This window comes from Bos mutus, chromosome 5 (genome assembly GCF_027580195.1).
Source record: "Bos mutus isolate GX-2022 chromosome 5, NWIPB_WYAK_1.1, whole genome shotgun sequence".
NCBI lineage: Eukaryota > Metazoa > Chordata > Mammalia > Artiodactyla > Bovidae > Bos > Bos mutus.
Window position 1 is genome coordinate 113387433 of NC_091621.1, and position 16478 is coordinate 113403910.

Consider the following 16478-nt stretch of genomic DNA (forward strand, 5'->3'; position numbering starts at 1 on the left):
GGACCAAGGACCCAGGGCCGTGCAGGTGTTGGAACTGCCCTCTGGGGCCTTGGCAGGGACACAGGCCGAAGCCACGCCATCAGATGGCCGGCCTAGGGGCTCTGCAGAGTTGGCCCGGTTTCCCGGTGGCGCTAGTGGTAAAGAACCCGCCTGCCAGAGCAGGAGACATGAGATACCTGGATCCGATCCCTGGGTGGGGAAGATCCCCTGGAGGAGGGCATGGCAGCCCACTCCAGTATTCTTGCCTGGAGAATCCCATGGACAGAGGAGCCTGGTGGGCTACAGTTCACAGTAAACAGTGGGATGTGACTGAAGCAGCTTAACATGCACACATGCAGAAGAGGCAGCCTAGGCCCCAGGCTTTCGGGCAGCACTGGCCGGTGCCCAGTAACGCCCACCCCCACTTGGCCTCATCCCCCCCTCCCCCTCAGGTGTCCCTCCCAGGTGGAGGCTGACGTCCAAGAGCAAACTCCTCTTGAATGTGAACTCCTTGGCCTGAGAACGGGTCTCTCGGCCTCTCTAAGAACAGTCCAGAAAGGCCCCTCCATCCCAGGGCTGTGTCCGTCCGTACAGGGTTTTTCCTGGCTGTCGGGACTAACGCACCACCCCAGGCCCGAGAACAAGGGGCAGTCTGGCGAGCCTCTCATCCAGCCGTTTTTCAGTGTGTCCAGCAGGGCATTGAGTAGACAGGACGACAGGACTTGAGGTGTGCCCGCGTGACTTTGGGGCGCTCAGATCTAAGCAGGATGCCTGACTCCAGGACTGTTGGGGGCCATGCTTGGCACCGCCACAGAGGACTTGTCTCTGAGGGAGGGGACGGGAGGAGCCGTGTCTGAGTCTGGGGGCTTCTCCTGGGAGCCCCTCACTGGGGGGTGTTCCCGGGGCTGGGCTTCCTGGATGCATTCTCTGGGAGGCCATGCTGCCTGGATGGAGGCAGGGGTGTTAACACCCTCCCCAGCCCCCGGGCCCAGGCTCCAGCCTCCCTTCCAGCTCTAGGGCCCCTGCGACGTCTGACTGCACGATGCCTGCCGTACCCCCGGGGCTCTGCTGACCCTGTGCTTTTACCTCCTCAGTTTTGGCAAGGAGCTCTGCCAGGCCAAGCCGGAACGTCCCACGAGTGAGTATGGCCTCTGACTGCTCCCTGGGCTGCACTTGAGCCAGTGAACCATTCTGTTGACCCCGGCCACAGGGTGGGTGGGCCACAGGGTGGAGTCAGCATTTCCCGGTGGCTCTGTGCTTAAGGATGGCGCACCCGGGTTTTGCCAAAGCCCTGGTCTGTCCTGGGCGGGGCAGGGCCTGAGCTCAGGACCTGAGGGGAGGAGGCTGGCCTGGGTGGGAGGGAGGGAGTGATGGGTTTGCCCCACAGACATGCTGCTTCCATGGGCTGGCCAGAATCCTGGGGAAGCAGGAGGCCAGAGTCCCTACCCCCCAGGCTGCCTCACAGACAGCGCTGGGGCCTAACCGAGGCCCCATGGCTGCCCTGGGCTCACGCGTCTTCTCTCGTCTCCTGCAGTGTGAAACCTTTCTCCCAGCAAACCTACACTGTCCAGCCGTCACTGCCTCTGCCAGGTGGGTAGGCAGGGTCTGACTCCCTCCTGTGTCACGCCCTGTGGCTCCTGTCCCGGTCCCAGGCCCCGACAGCTGGGCACTCACGCCCCCTTTGACGCCGTCCTGGTGCGTGCTCAGACTGTGCACCCCAGTCCTCTCCAGAGCGAAGACCCCTGTATTCCCAGGGCTGCCCATCCTCCCCAGAGAGACTCAGGGCTGGCAGCGTGCAGGTTCAAGGGGCACGGTGGGTGCCCCGGGCAGCTGCCCCACCTGCATGTGCGTCCCGTGCAGCCTGGCACTTGGGCTGGCCTCCCTCTGGGACACTGTAACCTTCTCCTTCAAGACAGGCTTCCCGCAGAGCCTGGCGTTCCAGCCTGGAGCCCCTGGTCAGCAGAGGGAAGGCTCCTGAGAGGGGGCAGACTGGGCGGCACCCTGGCTGCTCACGTGATCAGCTCTGTCCCTGCCTCTTTCTCAGGAGGGTCCCTCCACCTGCCCCTCTGCAGGGCAAGACAGGATCCTCGCCCTTAGCCACCTTTCCTGGTTTGGGATTGGCTCCTGCCTACATTGTAGCCTGGCTTTCCTGTTCTGACAGGAGCCCTGCCGCCTTCCTAGGTTCTTAACGGCCGCTTGGGGCCACCCCCACCCCCCTAATCTGTGCTCTCCCCTTTCTGCCCATCAGCTTCTCTCAAGCCCTCCTCGTTCCTGCCTGGGTCACTGCCGTGGCCTCTTGACCAGCTTCCCCATCTGCAGCCATATCGTTGCTCTTCCACCCCGTAACTCACCCTTCATCTTTTTAAAGCATCTTTCTCACCGCGCTGCTTCCAGCTTAGAATCCATTAGAGGTTCCCAGTGATTGTCACTCTCCGTGCACCTGGGCACCATCCCGGGCTGGAGTCTGTCCTCCGTGTGTTGGGCCACGTCCAGTGTGTCCCCACCGGGCAGGACCTAGGAAGCTGCCCTTGGACAAATGAACGAAAGATTCAGCTCACGCGTCCAGTGTGTGAGCTGGTGCGTCCAGTGTGGGCCTCTGCCTGCTTCTCTGCCATCCCTTCTCTGTCTCCTCCCCGGGCTCCTGACCTACCTGCCTCGGCTGCCCCCTCGTCCTGTCTGTCACCAAGTCCTGCAGTCTTGCTCCCTCCCTGTCCCTCCTGTGTCCCCTCCTCTTCACTGCCCTCTTCTTTTCCCCCCTTGAGAAGAGCCCATGAGGCCCGCATCTCTGGCCAGCCCTGCCCCTGCCCAGTCCTTCCTCCACGAGGAGCAAGATGTGCAGAAATGCTCAGCCAGTCTCTCCTCGGCCCTGCTTAGAATCCTCTGTCACCCTTCTGAGCTCAGGCTGAAACCTGTACTCCTCACCCAGCAGCCAGGCCCCAACTCTCAAGCCTTGTTTCTGGCCCCCGCACAAAACTGCTGGACAGAGCCTCCCAGCCCACTGACCATCCGGCCGCCTCATGCCCTCTGCCTGGAGCCCATTCCCCTGTCTCTGCTGCTGCCTCCTGCTCTTGCCGCATCACTTCTTTTTATTGTTTTTATTATTAAGTTTATTTTTAATTGGTGTTAGTTTCTGCTGTACAACAATGTGAATCAACCCTAAGTATACATATATCCCTTGCTACTTGAGCCTCCCTCCCACCCCCGCTGCATAAGCTCTTTAAGCATCACCTGCGGAAAGCCTTTCTGACCACCTCCAAGGTGGACCAGGAGCCCCGCTGCAGTGCTCAGCCTGTTTTCATCACGTTCATTGCTTCACTTAATCACAAACCTGCATTCACGTCTGGGCCAGATGCTGGTCACAGGGGCTGGGCAGAGACTCGTGTCATTGTAGTCATTTGTCCACTTATCTCCCTGGCTGGACCTGAAGCCCCTTCAGAGCAAGAACCAAGCAGTGCCTGCCCTGGAAGCCCTGGGTCCAGCAGGCATTCCACTCGCCCCCTGCACCCAGCCACCCCCGTCCCCTTGCCCACCCCCACCCCTGCCACCTCCCAACCTGTCCCTGGCCAGCATCATCTCCCTTGAGAGCCATCCTGGGCCCAGAGGGGACTGAACTGTCAGGGCTGAGCTCCCTACCAGGGCTGCCCCTGGACCACTGGCCAGTGCTTTGCCCCCACCCCCATGCCTGCTGGGAGGCACACAGCAGGTTCCAATGGGTCTGGGGGTCTGGGGGAGGCTGGAGTGGGGAGGCTGTGTGGGCCAGCTCCCATGTGCTGTCCACCGTATGCAGGGTTCGAGTCTCCGGCAGGACCTGCCCCGTCGCCCTCTGCGCCCCCCGCGCCTCCATGGCAGGGCCGCAGTGTGGCCAGCTCCAAGCTCTGGATGTTGGAGTTCTCTGCCTTCTTGGAGCGGCAGCAGGACCCTGATACGGTAGGTCCTAGCCTTCGCCAGCTGGATTTTCTCCCGCCCCATCCTCATTCCTGGAGGGTGCTGCTCCCCAGCCTCCTCCAGCTCCAATTTTACCTGCTCGGGCTTTCTCTCCCTGCCCTCTGCCCCGCTCCACCTTGGGACTGAATTTAGGTTCCCTGCTCCTTCCCATCCTCTCCTGGTTCACCCGTCCTCGCCCTGGCTTCTTTCTCACTGGACCTTGCGTCTCTCCCTCCCCTAAGTCCTCCCCTGGTCTCTGTGCCCCATCCTAGTCCCCAGTCCCTTCACGTCTTCCTTCCTGCCATCTAGTCACCTCTCCCTCTGAAGACACTGGTCCCAGCCCCACCCCAGGCTGCACTGCACTGCCCCCTGTGGCTCCAAGGAGCCGCCCGTCTGCCCCACATCCTCGGGGACACCAGCAGGAGCAGCAGCCCACCCCCACCTTGTCCCCTTCTGTGTCTCCATCCTGGGTGACCAGCGTCACCTGCAGAGTTCAGAGTAGCACCTGGCCGGGTGGACAGGAGGCCAGAGCCTGGGAAACTTCAGTGATCATTTCAGTTTAACACTTTTTTTTCTTAAACGCTAAGATTTCTCAAGGTCTTTATTTTTTTCTTAATTTATTTTAAATTGGAGGATAATTGCTTTACCACGTTGTGTTGGTTTCTGCCATACAACAACGTGGATCAGCCCATATGTACACATACATCCCCTCCCCTCCTGAGCCTCCCTCCTATACCCCCGCACCCCCCGCACTCCCAGTTTGACATTTAGAAGCTTATTTTTCAGGTGAGGAACTTGTTAGTCAGACAAACCCTTCCTTGGAAGCCCAGAGTGTATTGTGAAAGAAGTGGATTTTCTTGGATTGCAGCAAGGGATTCCCAGCACCCTCACCATCACTCCAAGCGGGGGAAACACCCTTTTTCTGGTTCAGTGGTCTTCCATCACAGATGAGATTGAGGGGGTCCAAAGATAGAAATGACTCGCCTACGGATGTTCAGTGACCGAGTCACAACTCAGAATAGTGCAAACAGCGACCAACACATGCCAAGCACCTGTGGGGGGCCGCCTGCCCCACGCGTGGGATGCCTGTTTACTCTGCTTTGCACTCAGCCCTTCTTCCTGCTCCGTGTTACCAGGGGGGAACCTGAGGCCCTGCCGTGGCATCCCTGCTCTGGGCCCCTGGCCGTGCTCGGAGCCCCAGGGCTGGTCCATCCGCCCCCCGGCCCCTCAGACCAGCTCTCCTGTGCCCACAGTACAACAAGCACCTGTTCGTGCACATTGGCCAGTCGAGCCCCAGCTACAGCGACCCCTACCTCGAAGCCGTGGACATCCACCAGATCTACGACAAGTTCCCCGAGAAGAAGGGCGGCCTCAAGGAGCTCTTTGAACGCGGACCCTCCAATGCCTTTTTCCTCGTGAAGTTCTGGGTAAGTCTCGGGTGGCCTCTTCCTTCCTGCCCCAGCTCGTCGATGACCATCACTTGGCCCTTGGCTCAACTGCCTCGAGGGAAAAGCCTGACCAGGGAGGCCTGGCTGGCAGGAGGCACTGATGGGAACCCTGCCCTGGTCAGGGGAGATAGCAGCGTGGGGGCCCTTCTCACCAGCATCTGCCTTCTTCCAGTTGGAGATAATAGCATGTGTTCTTCTAGCCACCCTCAGATGAGAACCACCCTAGACCCCCATTTCACAGATGGGGAGACTGAGGCATGGAGTCAACAAGGGCCTGGCTGGGAGACCCCCAGCCCTGGTGAGCCTGGCTCCTGCAGTCCCGCTTGTGATGGGCGTGCTGGGGAAGATCAGGGCCGTCGGGAGAAGGTCACCCTGATCGTGTTACTTTAATTAGCATGTTTCTTCTTCACCAGGCTTCCCAGGTGGCACTAATGGTAAAGAACCCGCCTGCCAAGGCAGGAGACATAAGAGATGTAGGTTCAGTCCCTGGGTCGGGAAGATCCCCTGGAGGAGGAAATGGCAGCCCACTCCAGTACTCTTGCCTGGAGAATGCCATGGACGGAGGAGCCTGGCCGGCTACAGTCCATGCAGTCGCAAAGAGTCAGACACTACTGAGCGACTGAGCATGCATCCTCGCCACCCTACCGAAGGGAGGTACAGTTGACAGCCTTGGTCCCTAGAGGGGAAACTGAGGCACAGAGAGGTGAAATGACCTGCCAGGGCCACCCAGTTCGTAGTGGCAGCCCAGAGTGCAGACCCAGCTCTGGGAGTGTGCTTGTAGCCATCACCCTACATTTCCTGCTTTGCCAGGTGCCTTGTGCCTCCTGCAGGGCCCTGGTGCTTCCCCTGTCCTGGTGGAGGAGGCTGTGGATTGCCTAAAAATGGACCCCAGCCCCTAAGCGGGGTCAGGAAGAGAGCAGACTTAGATGTGCATTCAGAGTCATTTTCTAGAGCCCAGACTTCGCTTCCAGGAGATGGTCGGGGGCATCCTGCCTGGAGATCAGAGCTGGCAGGACTGGGGGTGGAGCCAGAGCATCCTTCCCCAGTCTGGTCTGTGGCCCTGGTCCTCTCCTTCCTTCTGACTCTGGGGGTCTGGGGGCGGGGTGATTAGGGAAGAAGGGGTTGGGGCGGAGGTGCCAGGAAGCGTGAAAGGGCAAGTTCCATGCTGGCCTCAGGGCCCCATCCACGGGCTGCACACAGAGCCTGTACTGTATGGACCCGACGGGAGCTTGCGTTCTCAGCGCCCGGGTGCGGTCACCACACAGGACTGGGGGCGGGCTACCAGTGAGCCCTCCAGCGTGTAAGGAGAGCCAGGCGGGCAGCGGAGAGCCTGGCTGGAGAGTTGCGTTCCTGGGAGTCTTGGCTCCGCTGGACCCTGTTTCTCCACCTGCAGAATCAGCACTTGGTTCTTGGGGGCATGTGAGAGGCTGTGTGTCTGAGGACCCTGGTGTGTGCGGTCAGCTGATGGTGAAGGGGACTGTGTGCCTGCCTCCTGTCCCCAACCTGAGCCCTGATGGCCAGAGGCTTGGGCAGGGTGAGGGTGGGTGAAATCGGAGGTGGGGATGGGGCAGCAGTCTGGGGATGTGGGGTGGGGGGTCATGTTGGTGGCCGGGACACCTCAGCCCTCATTTGGATCCTCTCCTCCTGTGTGGGGAAGGCAGAAGCTCCAGGGAAGGTCAGACCTGTGATGTGGGGAAGGCAGTTCTCCTGTTTGCTAACCATGGGACTTGGGGTCCTCCTGGGCAGCCCCAGACCCCAGTCATCCAAAACCCTCTCCTCCTGCACCCTGGCATGGAGCTGGTGCCAGATTGGCCACACATTTAGGCAGGGACACAGCTGGGCAAGGACATGGTGAGCCCCCTCCCCACCCCCAGCCTCCTTTTTCCTGCCTGGTGGTTTTCTCATCTGGCCCCAGGCCCTGGGCATGCAGGCTGTGGGGTGGGTTAGAGGGTGATTGGAGTGGGAGGAGGGAGGACTCTGATGTCCCCAGCTCGGCCTCCCGGCCCCTCCTGCTGAGTTACTGCCCTCACTGGTGGGAGTAGGGAGTGAATGGTTGGCTTGCGTCCGCCGGGGCTCGTCGGTTCCAGCTGGCAGGGGCATTGGTGCAGGATGGGTTGAGGGGTCAGGCTGGGCCCGGTGCATGTGAGATGCAGGGGTTGAGAGGCCAGCGCCCCGCCCTCCTTCCCCAGGACCTGTGAGATCAGCAGAGTCCTCCTCTGTCCGTTGGTGGAGGGAGAGGGGCCTCCTGGACACTGATGGCTGTTAACTCCAGATTGAAAAGGCTGGGCTGAGCTGGCAGGGAGGACAGGGCCCCTGCCCCTCCTCCGTCGCAGGGCCCTGTCTCCTGGGCACATACCAGCGTGTGACAATGAATCTGAGCCCCCGGCCCCCTTGCCCGGCTGTCTCGGCTCATCTGTCAGCCACCCGATCCCCCACACCTGTTCTGGGCACAGCCTGTGAGCTGCCCACCGTGCCGCGGCTATGAATAGGGTGGGGGAGGGGAGTGAGGGGCGCGAGGGGTGGGGGGTGGGGCGCCTCTTAGGGTAATGGGGGCAGCTCTGCTCTCAGGCTGGGAAGGTGGAGACGCCAAGCTTGTGTGGGCACGGTGCTCAGAGTGGGGGTACATGGTGGGCAGGAAATCCTGCGGTGGGGCTGTTGAGGAAGTGGGATCGTAGTTAGGATGTCACGGAGGATACTGTGTGGCTATCGCTGGCTGAGGTCCCCAGGGGTAGATTCCGGGGCGGACTCTGGACCCTCCCTTGTGGGACTTTTCTTTTTGCATGCTGGATTTTAGTTCCCCGACCAGGGATCGAACCCAGGACCTGTGCAGTGGAAGCACAGAGTCCTAACCCCTGGACTGCCAGGGAAGTCCCGGTGGAATTGCATCTCTGCTTCATCTCCTTCTCTCTCTCTCAGCTGCCAGCTCACCTGTTCTTGCTGCTCCCCCCACCCCCCAAGTCACACACACACACTCCTTGAGGGCAGAGACTATGTCACAGCCTCTCCCCTTCCACCCTGACTGTTCTGGGCCGGGCAGGATGCATGGGTGACTGAAAGGCCGGGCGAGTGGGAGGTGATGCCAGCAGACCCGGGAGTGTCTATGGGCTGGGGTGGGGCTGCGGTCCTGAGGATTGGCAGGTGCAGGAAGCTTAGGTGCCCTCCTTGTGACTACAGGACGGCTCCTCGCCCAGAGCCACTGTGAGGGGGCAGGCTCAGATAGTCACGTGCCGCACTCTGTTAAGGCACACACCCTGCGCCTGGCCAAGCCCTGGGACAGCTTGGTTTCTGCCTCCAGGGTCTTCACCGTCTGGAAGGGGCAAGGCCAGGCCCTGCCAACCTAGTGGTGTTCCCGTTTTAAAGGGATTCTGCACAAGGGTGCCAAGACGTCTCAGAGCAGTTAGAGGAGGGGCCGAGTGGAAGGGGACTGGTGTTGGGGAGACTGATCTGGAGGCAGAACTGAGATGCAAAAGTCTAGGGTGGCTGGGCTCATGGGGCCACAGAGATGGCAAGGGGCCGGCCCCCCAGAGCCATTGCTGAAAGGCACTGGCAGGGTCTCCTTGCACTGAAGGCCGATGTGAGGTCCCATCTGCTGGGCGGTTGGTACCTGGTGGGCAGCAGGGGCCAGGCTCTTTCCACTGTTTCTGTACACAGTCTGACTTTACCCCAGGCCTGCGTGTGAATGGAAGCTTTCTGAGGCCCTACATCCATGTTCTTTCTGAGCACCGCCCCCTCAGGGGGTGCTGGCCCTGGGATCTGGGCCATGACCTCCAACAAGACCCCTCTGAGTCACCACCCCGCCCTCGCCCTTGTCTCCCTCCAGGCAGACCTCAACACCAACATGGAGGACGAGGGCAGCTCCTTCTATGGGGTGTCCAGCCAGTACGAGAGCCCCGAGAACATGATCATCACCTGCTCCACCAAGGTGTGCTCCTTTGGCAAGCAGGTGGTGGAGAAAGTGGAGGTAGGCACGCTGCCCACCCGGGCTCCGGCCCCTCACGCACACGCACACACATCCCCCACCCCAGCTTGGGCTTCTCACCTCTTTCCCCAGATTTGTCTGAGTTAAGGCAGTCTCACCCTCACCTCGTCCTTATCACTGACAACCTACCTCACGCCCAACACAAGCCGGGGGAGCGGTGGGAGGCCAGGCCCCCTCATCCTGGTGGTTCTCACCAGCTATACATCGGGTCTTGGGGGGCCAACCCTGGCACTGAGTCCCCCGCAGTGTTTAACCCAGACCTCTCCCACCTGTGGGTGGTGCCTGGGCAAGTCGCAGTCTCTGAAAAGCTCTTCGAGTTATTTCCAGTGAAGTTTTAGTTTGAGATAGTTGTGATCCACATGCAACTGTAATCCCTTTGCTAGCCCCCCTGATGGTAGCATCTTGCCTACGAGTGGACGGAGCATTAACACCCTGAAGCTGACTCTGATGTAGCCCACACGCTCAGCTGTGTGCCTGTGTGTGCACAGACGTGTAGATGCACACAGGTGGCCACAAAGTCCCTGTGACCCTGCCCCTGTGTGTGGCCAGAACTGAGCTGTCACTCTGTCCCCACCTCCCATCTTTAAGCTCCTCCCTTGGATATCCGGTGGGTGTCTGGGTCCGCGGGGGAGGCGGAGGTCTTGTTTCCAGGGACCCCGGGTCTCAGCCCCACCTTCCCTACTTAAGCCCTAGTGGGTCGTGGACCTTCCTCAGGGACCTGCCGGGCTGGAGGTGGGCAGCGGCCCTCTAAGCCGCGCTGTCCCCGGCCCTGCAGACCGAGTATGCACGCTACGAGAATGGCCACTACTCCTACCGCATCCACCGCTCCCCACTCTGTGAGTACATGATCAACTTCATCCACAAGCTGAAGCACCTGCCTGAGAAGTACATGATGAACAGTGTGCTGGAGAACTTCACCATCCTGCAGGTGTGTGCGTGCGGGTGTGTGTGCAGGTAGGGCAGATGTGTGTGTGCAGGTGTGGGGGGAAGGTGTGTGTGTACAGATGTGGGAAGGCAGGTGTGTGTTGGGGAACAGGTGTGAAGGCAGGTGTTTATGGGGACAGATGTGTGTGCAGGTGTGAATACAGGTGTGGGGGGATGTGTGTGGTGTGTGCAGGTATGGGGGCAGGAGTGGAGGGAAGGTAGGTAGTGTGTGCAGGTGTGGGGGCACAGGTGTGTGTGTGGGAGCAGGTGGAAAGGCAGGTGTGTGTTGGGGACAGATGTGTGTGCAGGTGTGAATACAGGTGTTGGGGGGGGGACTGTGTGGCATGTGCAGGTGTGAAGGCAGGAGTGGGGGGAAGGTGGGTGGTGTGTGCAGGTGTGGGGGGACAGGTGTGTGTGTGGGAGCAGGTGGAAAGGCAGGTGTGTGTGGGGGGACAGGTGTGAAGACAGGTGTGGGAAACAGATGTGTGTGTGTGTGTGTGCCGATGTGGGAAGGCAAGTGTGTGTGTGTGGGGACAGGTGTGTGATGTGTGTGTGTGTGCAGGTATGAAGGCAGATGTGGGGGGAAGGTGGGTGGTGTGTGCAGGTGTGGGGGGACAGGTGTGTGTGTGTGTGCGATGTGGGAAGGCAGGTGTGTGTGTGAGGGGACAGGTGTGTGGTGTGTGCAGGTGTGGGGGCAGGAGTGGGCAGTGGTTGGAGCAGACGGCGCGCTGTCTCCTGAGGCCCTCCCCCTTCCCCCCCGCAGGTGGTCACCAACAGAGACACCCAGGAGACCCTGCTGTGTGTCGCGTACGTCTTCGAGGTGTCAGCGAGCGAGCATGGGGCTCAGCACCACATCTACCGGCTGGTGAAGGAGTAGAGACCAGGGACAGGGAGGGGGTGACGTCACATGTGCAGGGACGAGGGGAGGGGCCCCACAGGGGCAGCCCCCCGAAGCACCGAGAGTTGAGGTGGTGACTCTTCTACCCAGGAGCAAACTCTGCCTGAACCCGCAATTGCCCAAGCCCAATAAACCCCAGCTCTGTGCGTCTTCAGAGGCCCCGTCTGGCTGCGCTAGCCCCGGGAGGGCTGAGGGAGAAGGGGCCGGACCCTGCCCCGGGCGCAGCTGTGAAGCCAGGGCTCCATGGACTCGGCCAGGATGGTCACCAGCTGCCAACGTTCAAGATGGCATGTCCCCGAGCTGCCCTGGAGGCCCTGCCCCGGCTCTGGCCACAGTGGGAGGCCTGGGGACGGGCGCGGGTCCCCGGCCTGCGTGTCCCGTGCAGGCACCTCGGCCATGGGGAGCGATGTGTCTGCCCCCCTTCCCCCACCGCCTCTGCTGCTGCTCCCCCTGAACAGCCGATGGGGAGGCCAGCCCAGCTCGGGGGTGGGTTTCAGGTGTGGAGGTTAGACAGGGGCAATCAGAGCTCTTTAGCTCCAGTGGACGTGAAGTCTCTGGCCACACCAGCTGCCCGGGGGGTGGGTTCCAGGTCGGGGTAGCCCAAGACAGAGAGGGTAGGAGTGCTGGGGCCAGCTTCTGAGAGTGGGGGGGGGGCCCCTGGGGTCCCTCGGGGTCCTCTTCGGTGGTGAAGGCCAAGACGTTGGTCCTAGGTCCGCACTGTTCTGGTGGTCTCTGAGACCATGCACTTGGTATGCCTTGCCATCTCACAGCAAACGCCTCCCAGTCAAGAAGCCTGCTGGGTGGTGACCACCTTGGAGCAGCCGGGCCGACCACCCCCTCCCTGGACGGAAGGTTCTGTGCCCCCTGGGGATGGAGGAGTCGGGGAGTGGAGCCCACCCTGGGCCTGGAGGGGACCCCTCAGCTGAGGGAACTTCCCTGGTCTGTTCCTCCTGGCAACTAGCCTCAGTCCTAGGGCTTCCCACTGCCCGCCCTGTCTCAGCGTGTGTGTCCTTTCCTCCCTGTAGAGGGGGACGGCCTTAGTGAGGAGGACGGGTCTATATAGAGCCTGATGCAAGGTTCACTAAAGAGTTGCTACCATTCTCCTCCTGGCCCTTGGGATGCGGGGAACCGGCTCTTTGCTGCCATCTAGTGGCTATTTGCTGTCATCTTCCCTAATAGGGAACCACACTTCCAGGAGCCTGGAGCCCAAGGGGAGCAAGAGTCACCTGCAGGAGTTTTGTATGCTGATCTCTCAGGGACATGTGTGGGGATATGAAGTGAATAAGATGGTGTTGAGGAGGTGTTGTGTGGTTAGGAGCCAGGGCTCTGGAGTCAGTGGCTAGGATTGGAATCCTGGTGCTCAGCTTTGGACTAGTGTGGCCTTGGGGAGGTTACCTAATTTCACTGTGCCTCAGTTTCCCCATCTGTACAATGGGCATAACAATAGTACCTACCTCGTATATGTAGAGTGCCTAGCATGGTGCCAATCACACGAGTGTGTGCCGTGAGTATGCATTATTATTAATAGCACTGACTCTTTGCAGTCTGAGGAGTCAGCTTGGGAAACTCTTAAGTGGGGGTGGGCTGGTCCTCAGAGCAACTGGAATTCAGAGGTGGGAGGGGGTGGGGCGTGGAAGGTTCAGAGAAGAGGCGGAAATTGAGAGGGGCTGCTTCTTGAAAGAGAGGCATTGCCTAGATAAGCAGCCTGAAGAGGCAGTCTGCTGGCAGCTCTGGACAGGGCAGGCGGACCAGCCCTCCAGGTTCCTTCTGGACAGCTGCTAGACCCTGGGCTAAGTCGTGTCTCCCTCCTGGGTTCCGGGGCCCGCCTCTCATCTATAGACAATGTGATGTGGAGGGAGGCGAGGGGTCCCTGAGTCCCTGAGAATCGTCTACTGTCTTTGTATGGTTTGGGTCTGGGGAGGCTCTCCTGCCCACCCCTGGTCACTGTCACGGCCTCTGCCCTCCCACCTCCCCACCCTTGTTCCCGGAGCTGTCAGGATAAAGGGAGCCCGTGACCTCTGCGTCCCCACAGGACTGAAGCTTCGGACAAACACTTGCGTGTGAGCAGCCTTGGGCCCTGGGACGGATGCGCAAGCTGCGCCCATCGTTTTGTGTCCTGGGTCTAGGGAGTCCATGTAGATGTTGGGGCCAGGGGCTGGCTGCGAGTGTTCCCTTCTCTTTAGGACCTGGTCTCAGCAGCCTAATGGACAGTCACCTACTTAGAGCTGGAAAGTCCAGACCATTCCACCACCGAGAACATAGATCTAGGCACCTCTCCCTGAGGCACAGTGCAGACCATGACCCATGGGGCCAATAAATGGGAGATCCCACCCGGCCTGCTTCTCCTGCGCCGCCATCTCACACACATCCCCTCCTAGCCACTCTCTGCCTTTAGTCTTGGCACCTCATGTCCCCTGGCCAGCAGGCCCCCGGAGAACTGTCACTCATTCTTGCATGGAGTGACACTCCCAGCATGGAGCCACTTCTCCTGCAGAAGGGATGCTGGCTCCTGCCTGGCGGGGCAAAAGCATTCCACTCACAACCCATCAGGGCACCTGTCACCCATCCCTGGGCATCGGGGCTGAGACATCTCTTCCATTCTCACCCGGGGGTGCTGTGCTCTCCCCATTTTAAAGATGAGGGAAGGGCGTCCAGAGAGGCCAGCTAACTTGCTTGGAGTGTTCTGGAATCTGAATGCATGTATTCACCAGCCTAACATGTGTTTATTTAACTTCCGGTTCATGCCAGGCACAGGGATGTACCGATGGCTGAGACAGATGGGGTCTCTGGGAAGCTTATGTCCTACTGAGGAGGGAAGACAACCCGAGTGGGTAAAGGATGGGCAGACTGACGGGGGACCACCAGGAGATGAGAGAGGACCTGGGGCCTGGGGAGGGTGGCGTGTGCCTGGGGACAGCAGGGAGGCCATGTCAGGAACCGAGAGAGGGAGCTGCAGGTCCAGATGTGGCCCAGCTCCTGGCCCCCAAGGTCAGGAAGGGCTTGGATTTTCCTCTGTATGATGGGAGGTCCTGGAAGGATCTTAAGAGAGGGAGTAATACTGTCGAGTCTGGTTTCTGGGAAACGACACCAGGCGGCTGTGGCCCACAGAGCAGTGTCATTGTTTCCGAGTCTGTCTTATCCTTGGACTCAGCATCAGGGGCAAGGGAGCCACTGCAGGACAGAGGTGTCCTGCTCTGTCACCTTCTACAATCCAAACCCCACGTCTGGGGCACGGCAGGCGCCTGGTGAACATTCCCAGGTGTGTGATCCGTGCCTTTGGGGCTGTGAGTGAGGGTCCTGGAGTCTGTGCGACCCTTAGCGATAGGACCCTCCTCATGGCACTAGGAGCCAAGAGGTGGGGACGTGGAAACCGGACGGTGCCTGACCCGTGGTGTCTGGTGACTAAGCAGGGCCCCGACAGTCATCAGGGACTTTCCATTGAGTGGGGGTGCTCTTCCTAACGGGGGGAGCCCCATGCAGCAGGAGTTGAGGGGCATGTAGACTGGATCCAACGGGTGAGGAGCGTGGGGCCGGGGCACCTGCTCCCCTCCCACCCAGCCAGGGGCGGTGCGGCCCTTACTGGCAGGGATGGTGACCACAGGGAGCCCCAAACCCTGCAGGGACAGGGCCACCTGTGCACATGTGGGCCACATCTGCCCGGAGGAGGGGCAGAGCTGGAGCTGGGCTGTGGCCCATTTTACCTGGTTATCCCGGGGGTCACTGCGTTTGACCCCTTCTGACATTACTGTTGTGTCAGCCAAGAAAGGAAGCAAGAAGGTGAATCTGGAGCAGTTGTTCTGAGGATGGAAACCCGGAGCCAGGTTGCTGGGGGCTGAGTCGGTTTCTTACCAGTCGTGTGGCCTGGGGCAAGTGACTTAGCTCTGGGAACCTTTGTGACCTCGTCCGTGAAACGGGAATGGAGTGGGCTGGTTGTGGGCTGCTGTGGGGAGGAGGGTGAGCACACGTGTGAGGGGGCAGCCCCACACCCAGCTCAAGGGGCACACGGCGGGGTGCGACGCATGAAGAGGTTGGTCCTGACTCTGCCCCTGCCACCTCGGCCACACACACTTACACGTTCACACTCACAGCACACACACGGGCACACACATTGCATACACACCATGCACACAATGCAGCACACACAACTACACACATAGACACACACACCTACACACAGTCATATACTCATCACACACACATGCACGTACCACACTCCTACACACACACTCACACTGTAACACACTCTATACACACACATGCAGTACACATTATACGCACACACTCACACATAGACATACGCACCATCACAAACATACTGCATGTACCACACACCTACACACACACACTCAACATCCATCATATAGACAGACACACTTACACTACACACACACACGTATGGACACGTAGGTGCCAGCACACGCACACACATTCTTAGAGAAACAAAAGCTCTGCTCTGACGTCCTTGCAAAGGCAGAGCGAAGGGACTTCCCCGGTGGTCCAGTGGTTCCGACTCTGGGTTAACAATATAGGGGGCATGGATTCGAATGCTGGTTGATCCCACATGCTGCGGTATGGCCAAAAAAAAGGCAGAGAGGAGGCTTCGGGGCGCCTGGTTCAGCAAGGAGGCCACCGTTTTAGACTCTCCTCCTCACTCCGTGGGCGGGTGGTGCGGTGGTGAGGTGGGGGTCTGGTTGGAAACAGGGAGCAGGTGTTCTTCACTGGGAAAATAACTCTGGAAAGGGAGCGCCGGGCTGCTCCGATTGAGAAGCTGTCCGGAAGTGGGTTTTGTTTCACTTCCCGCGACAGGACGGGTGAGTGGGCCTGTGCCTCCGAGGAGGGCGGGAGGCCGGTGGGAGGAAATGGTGTCCAGGTTCATGGGTGTCTGATATTCAACCTCAAGTGTTTGTATTTTGCTCTGTGAACCCCCTTTGTCTCCAAACCTCAGTAAAGTCTGCTCCACACACAAAGGCGTCTGTGCGGTGCTTTCTTTGTATGGAAATGAAGGAGTCCCTGTGGACGGAAGACAAGGCAGCAGGTCCAGCTGGCCGGCCGTCAGGGAGGATGAGCCTCGGCCGCCACCCGGGCCAGTCAACCTCCCCTCCTCCTTTGAGACCCTGGGCTCTGTGTGCACCGTGGTTCTAGACGCAGAGCGTTAGGTACTCAGTAAACAGCAAATGGACTTAACACCCCCTGCATTCAAAGAGTGGTCAAAGCCGGAGGTTCAGGCTGGGCATCCTTAGGGATGCCGTCCCTAAGTTGGCCTTCTGGGAACGTGACGTTAGCTTTGACCCGGGAGTGAGCAGGCCCACGGGGCTGGCTCTCCAAA

The 16478-nt window shown here is 60.0% G+C and overlaps 1 protein-coding gene across 1 annotated transcript in view; it reads left to right on the forward strand.

Moving 5' to 3' along the window:
• The window catches only part of TEAD4 (TEA domain transcription factor 4), a 67373-nt gene extending 51254 nt beyond the window's left edge, over positions 1-16119 (forward strand). Inside the window, 7 exon segments of the mRNA XM_070371746.1 lie at positions 1074-1117; positions 1514-1569; positions 3767-3906; positions 5157-5330; positions 9172-9312; positions 10106-10258; positions 11018-16119. Of these exon segments, the coding sequence (XP_070227847.1) occupies positions 1074-1117; positions 1514-1569; positions 3767-3906; positions 5157-5330; positions 9172-9312; positions 10106-10258; positions 11018-11131 (822 nt within the window). The 3' untranslated portion in view covers positions 11132-16119.
• The last annotated feature ends 359 nt before the right edge of the window (positions 16120-16478 follow it).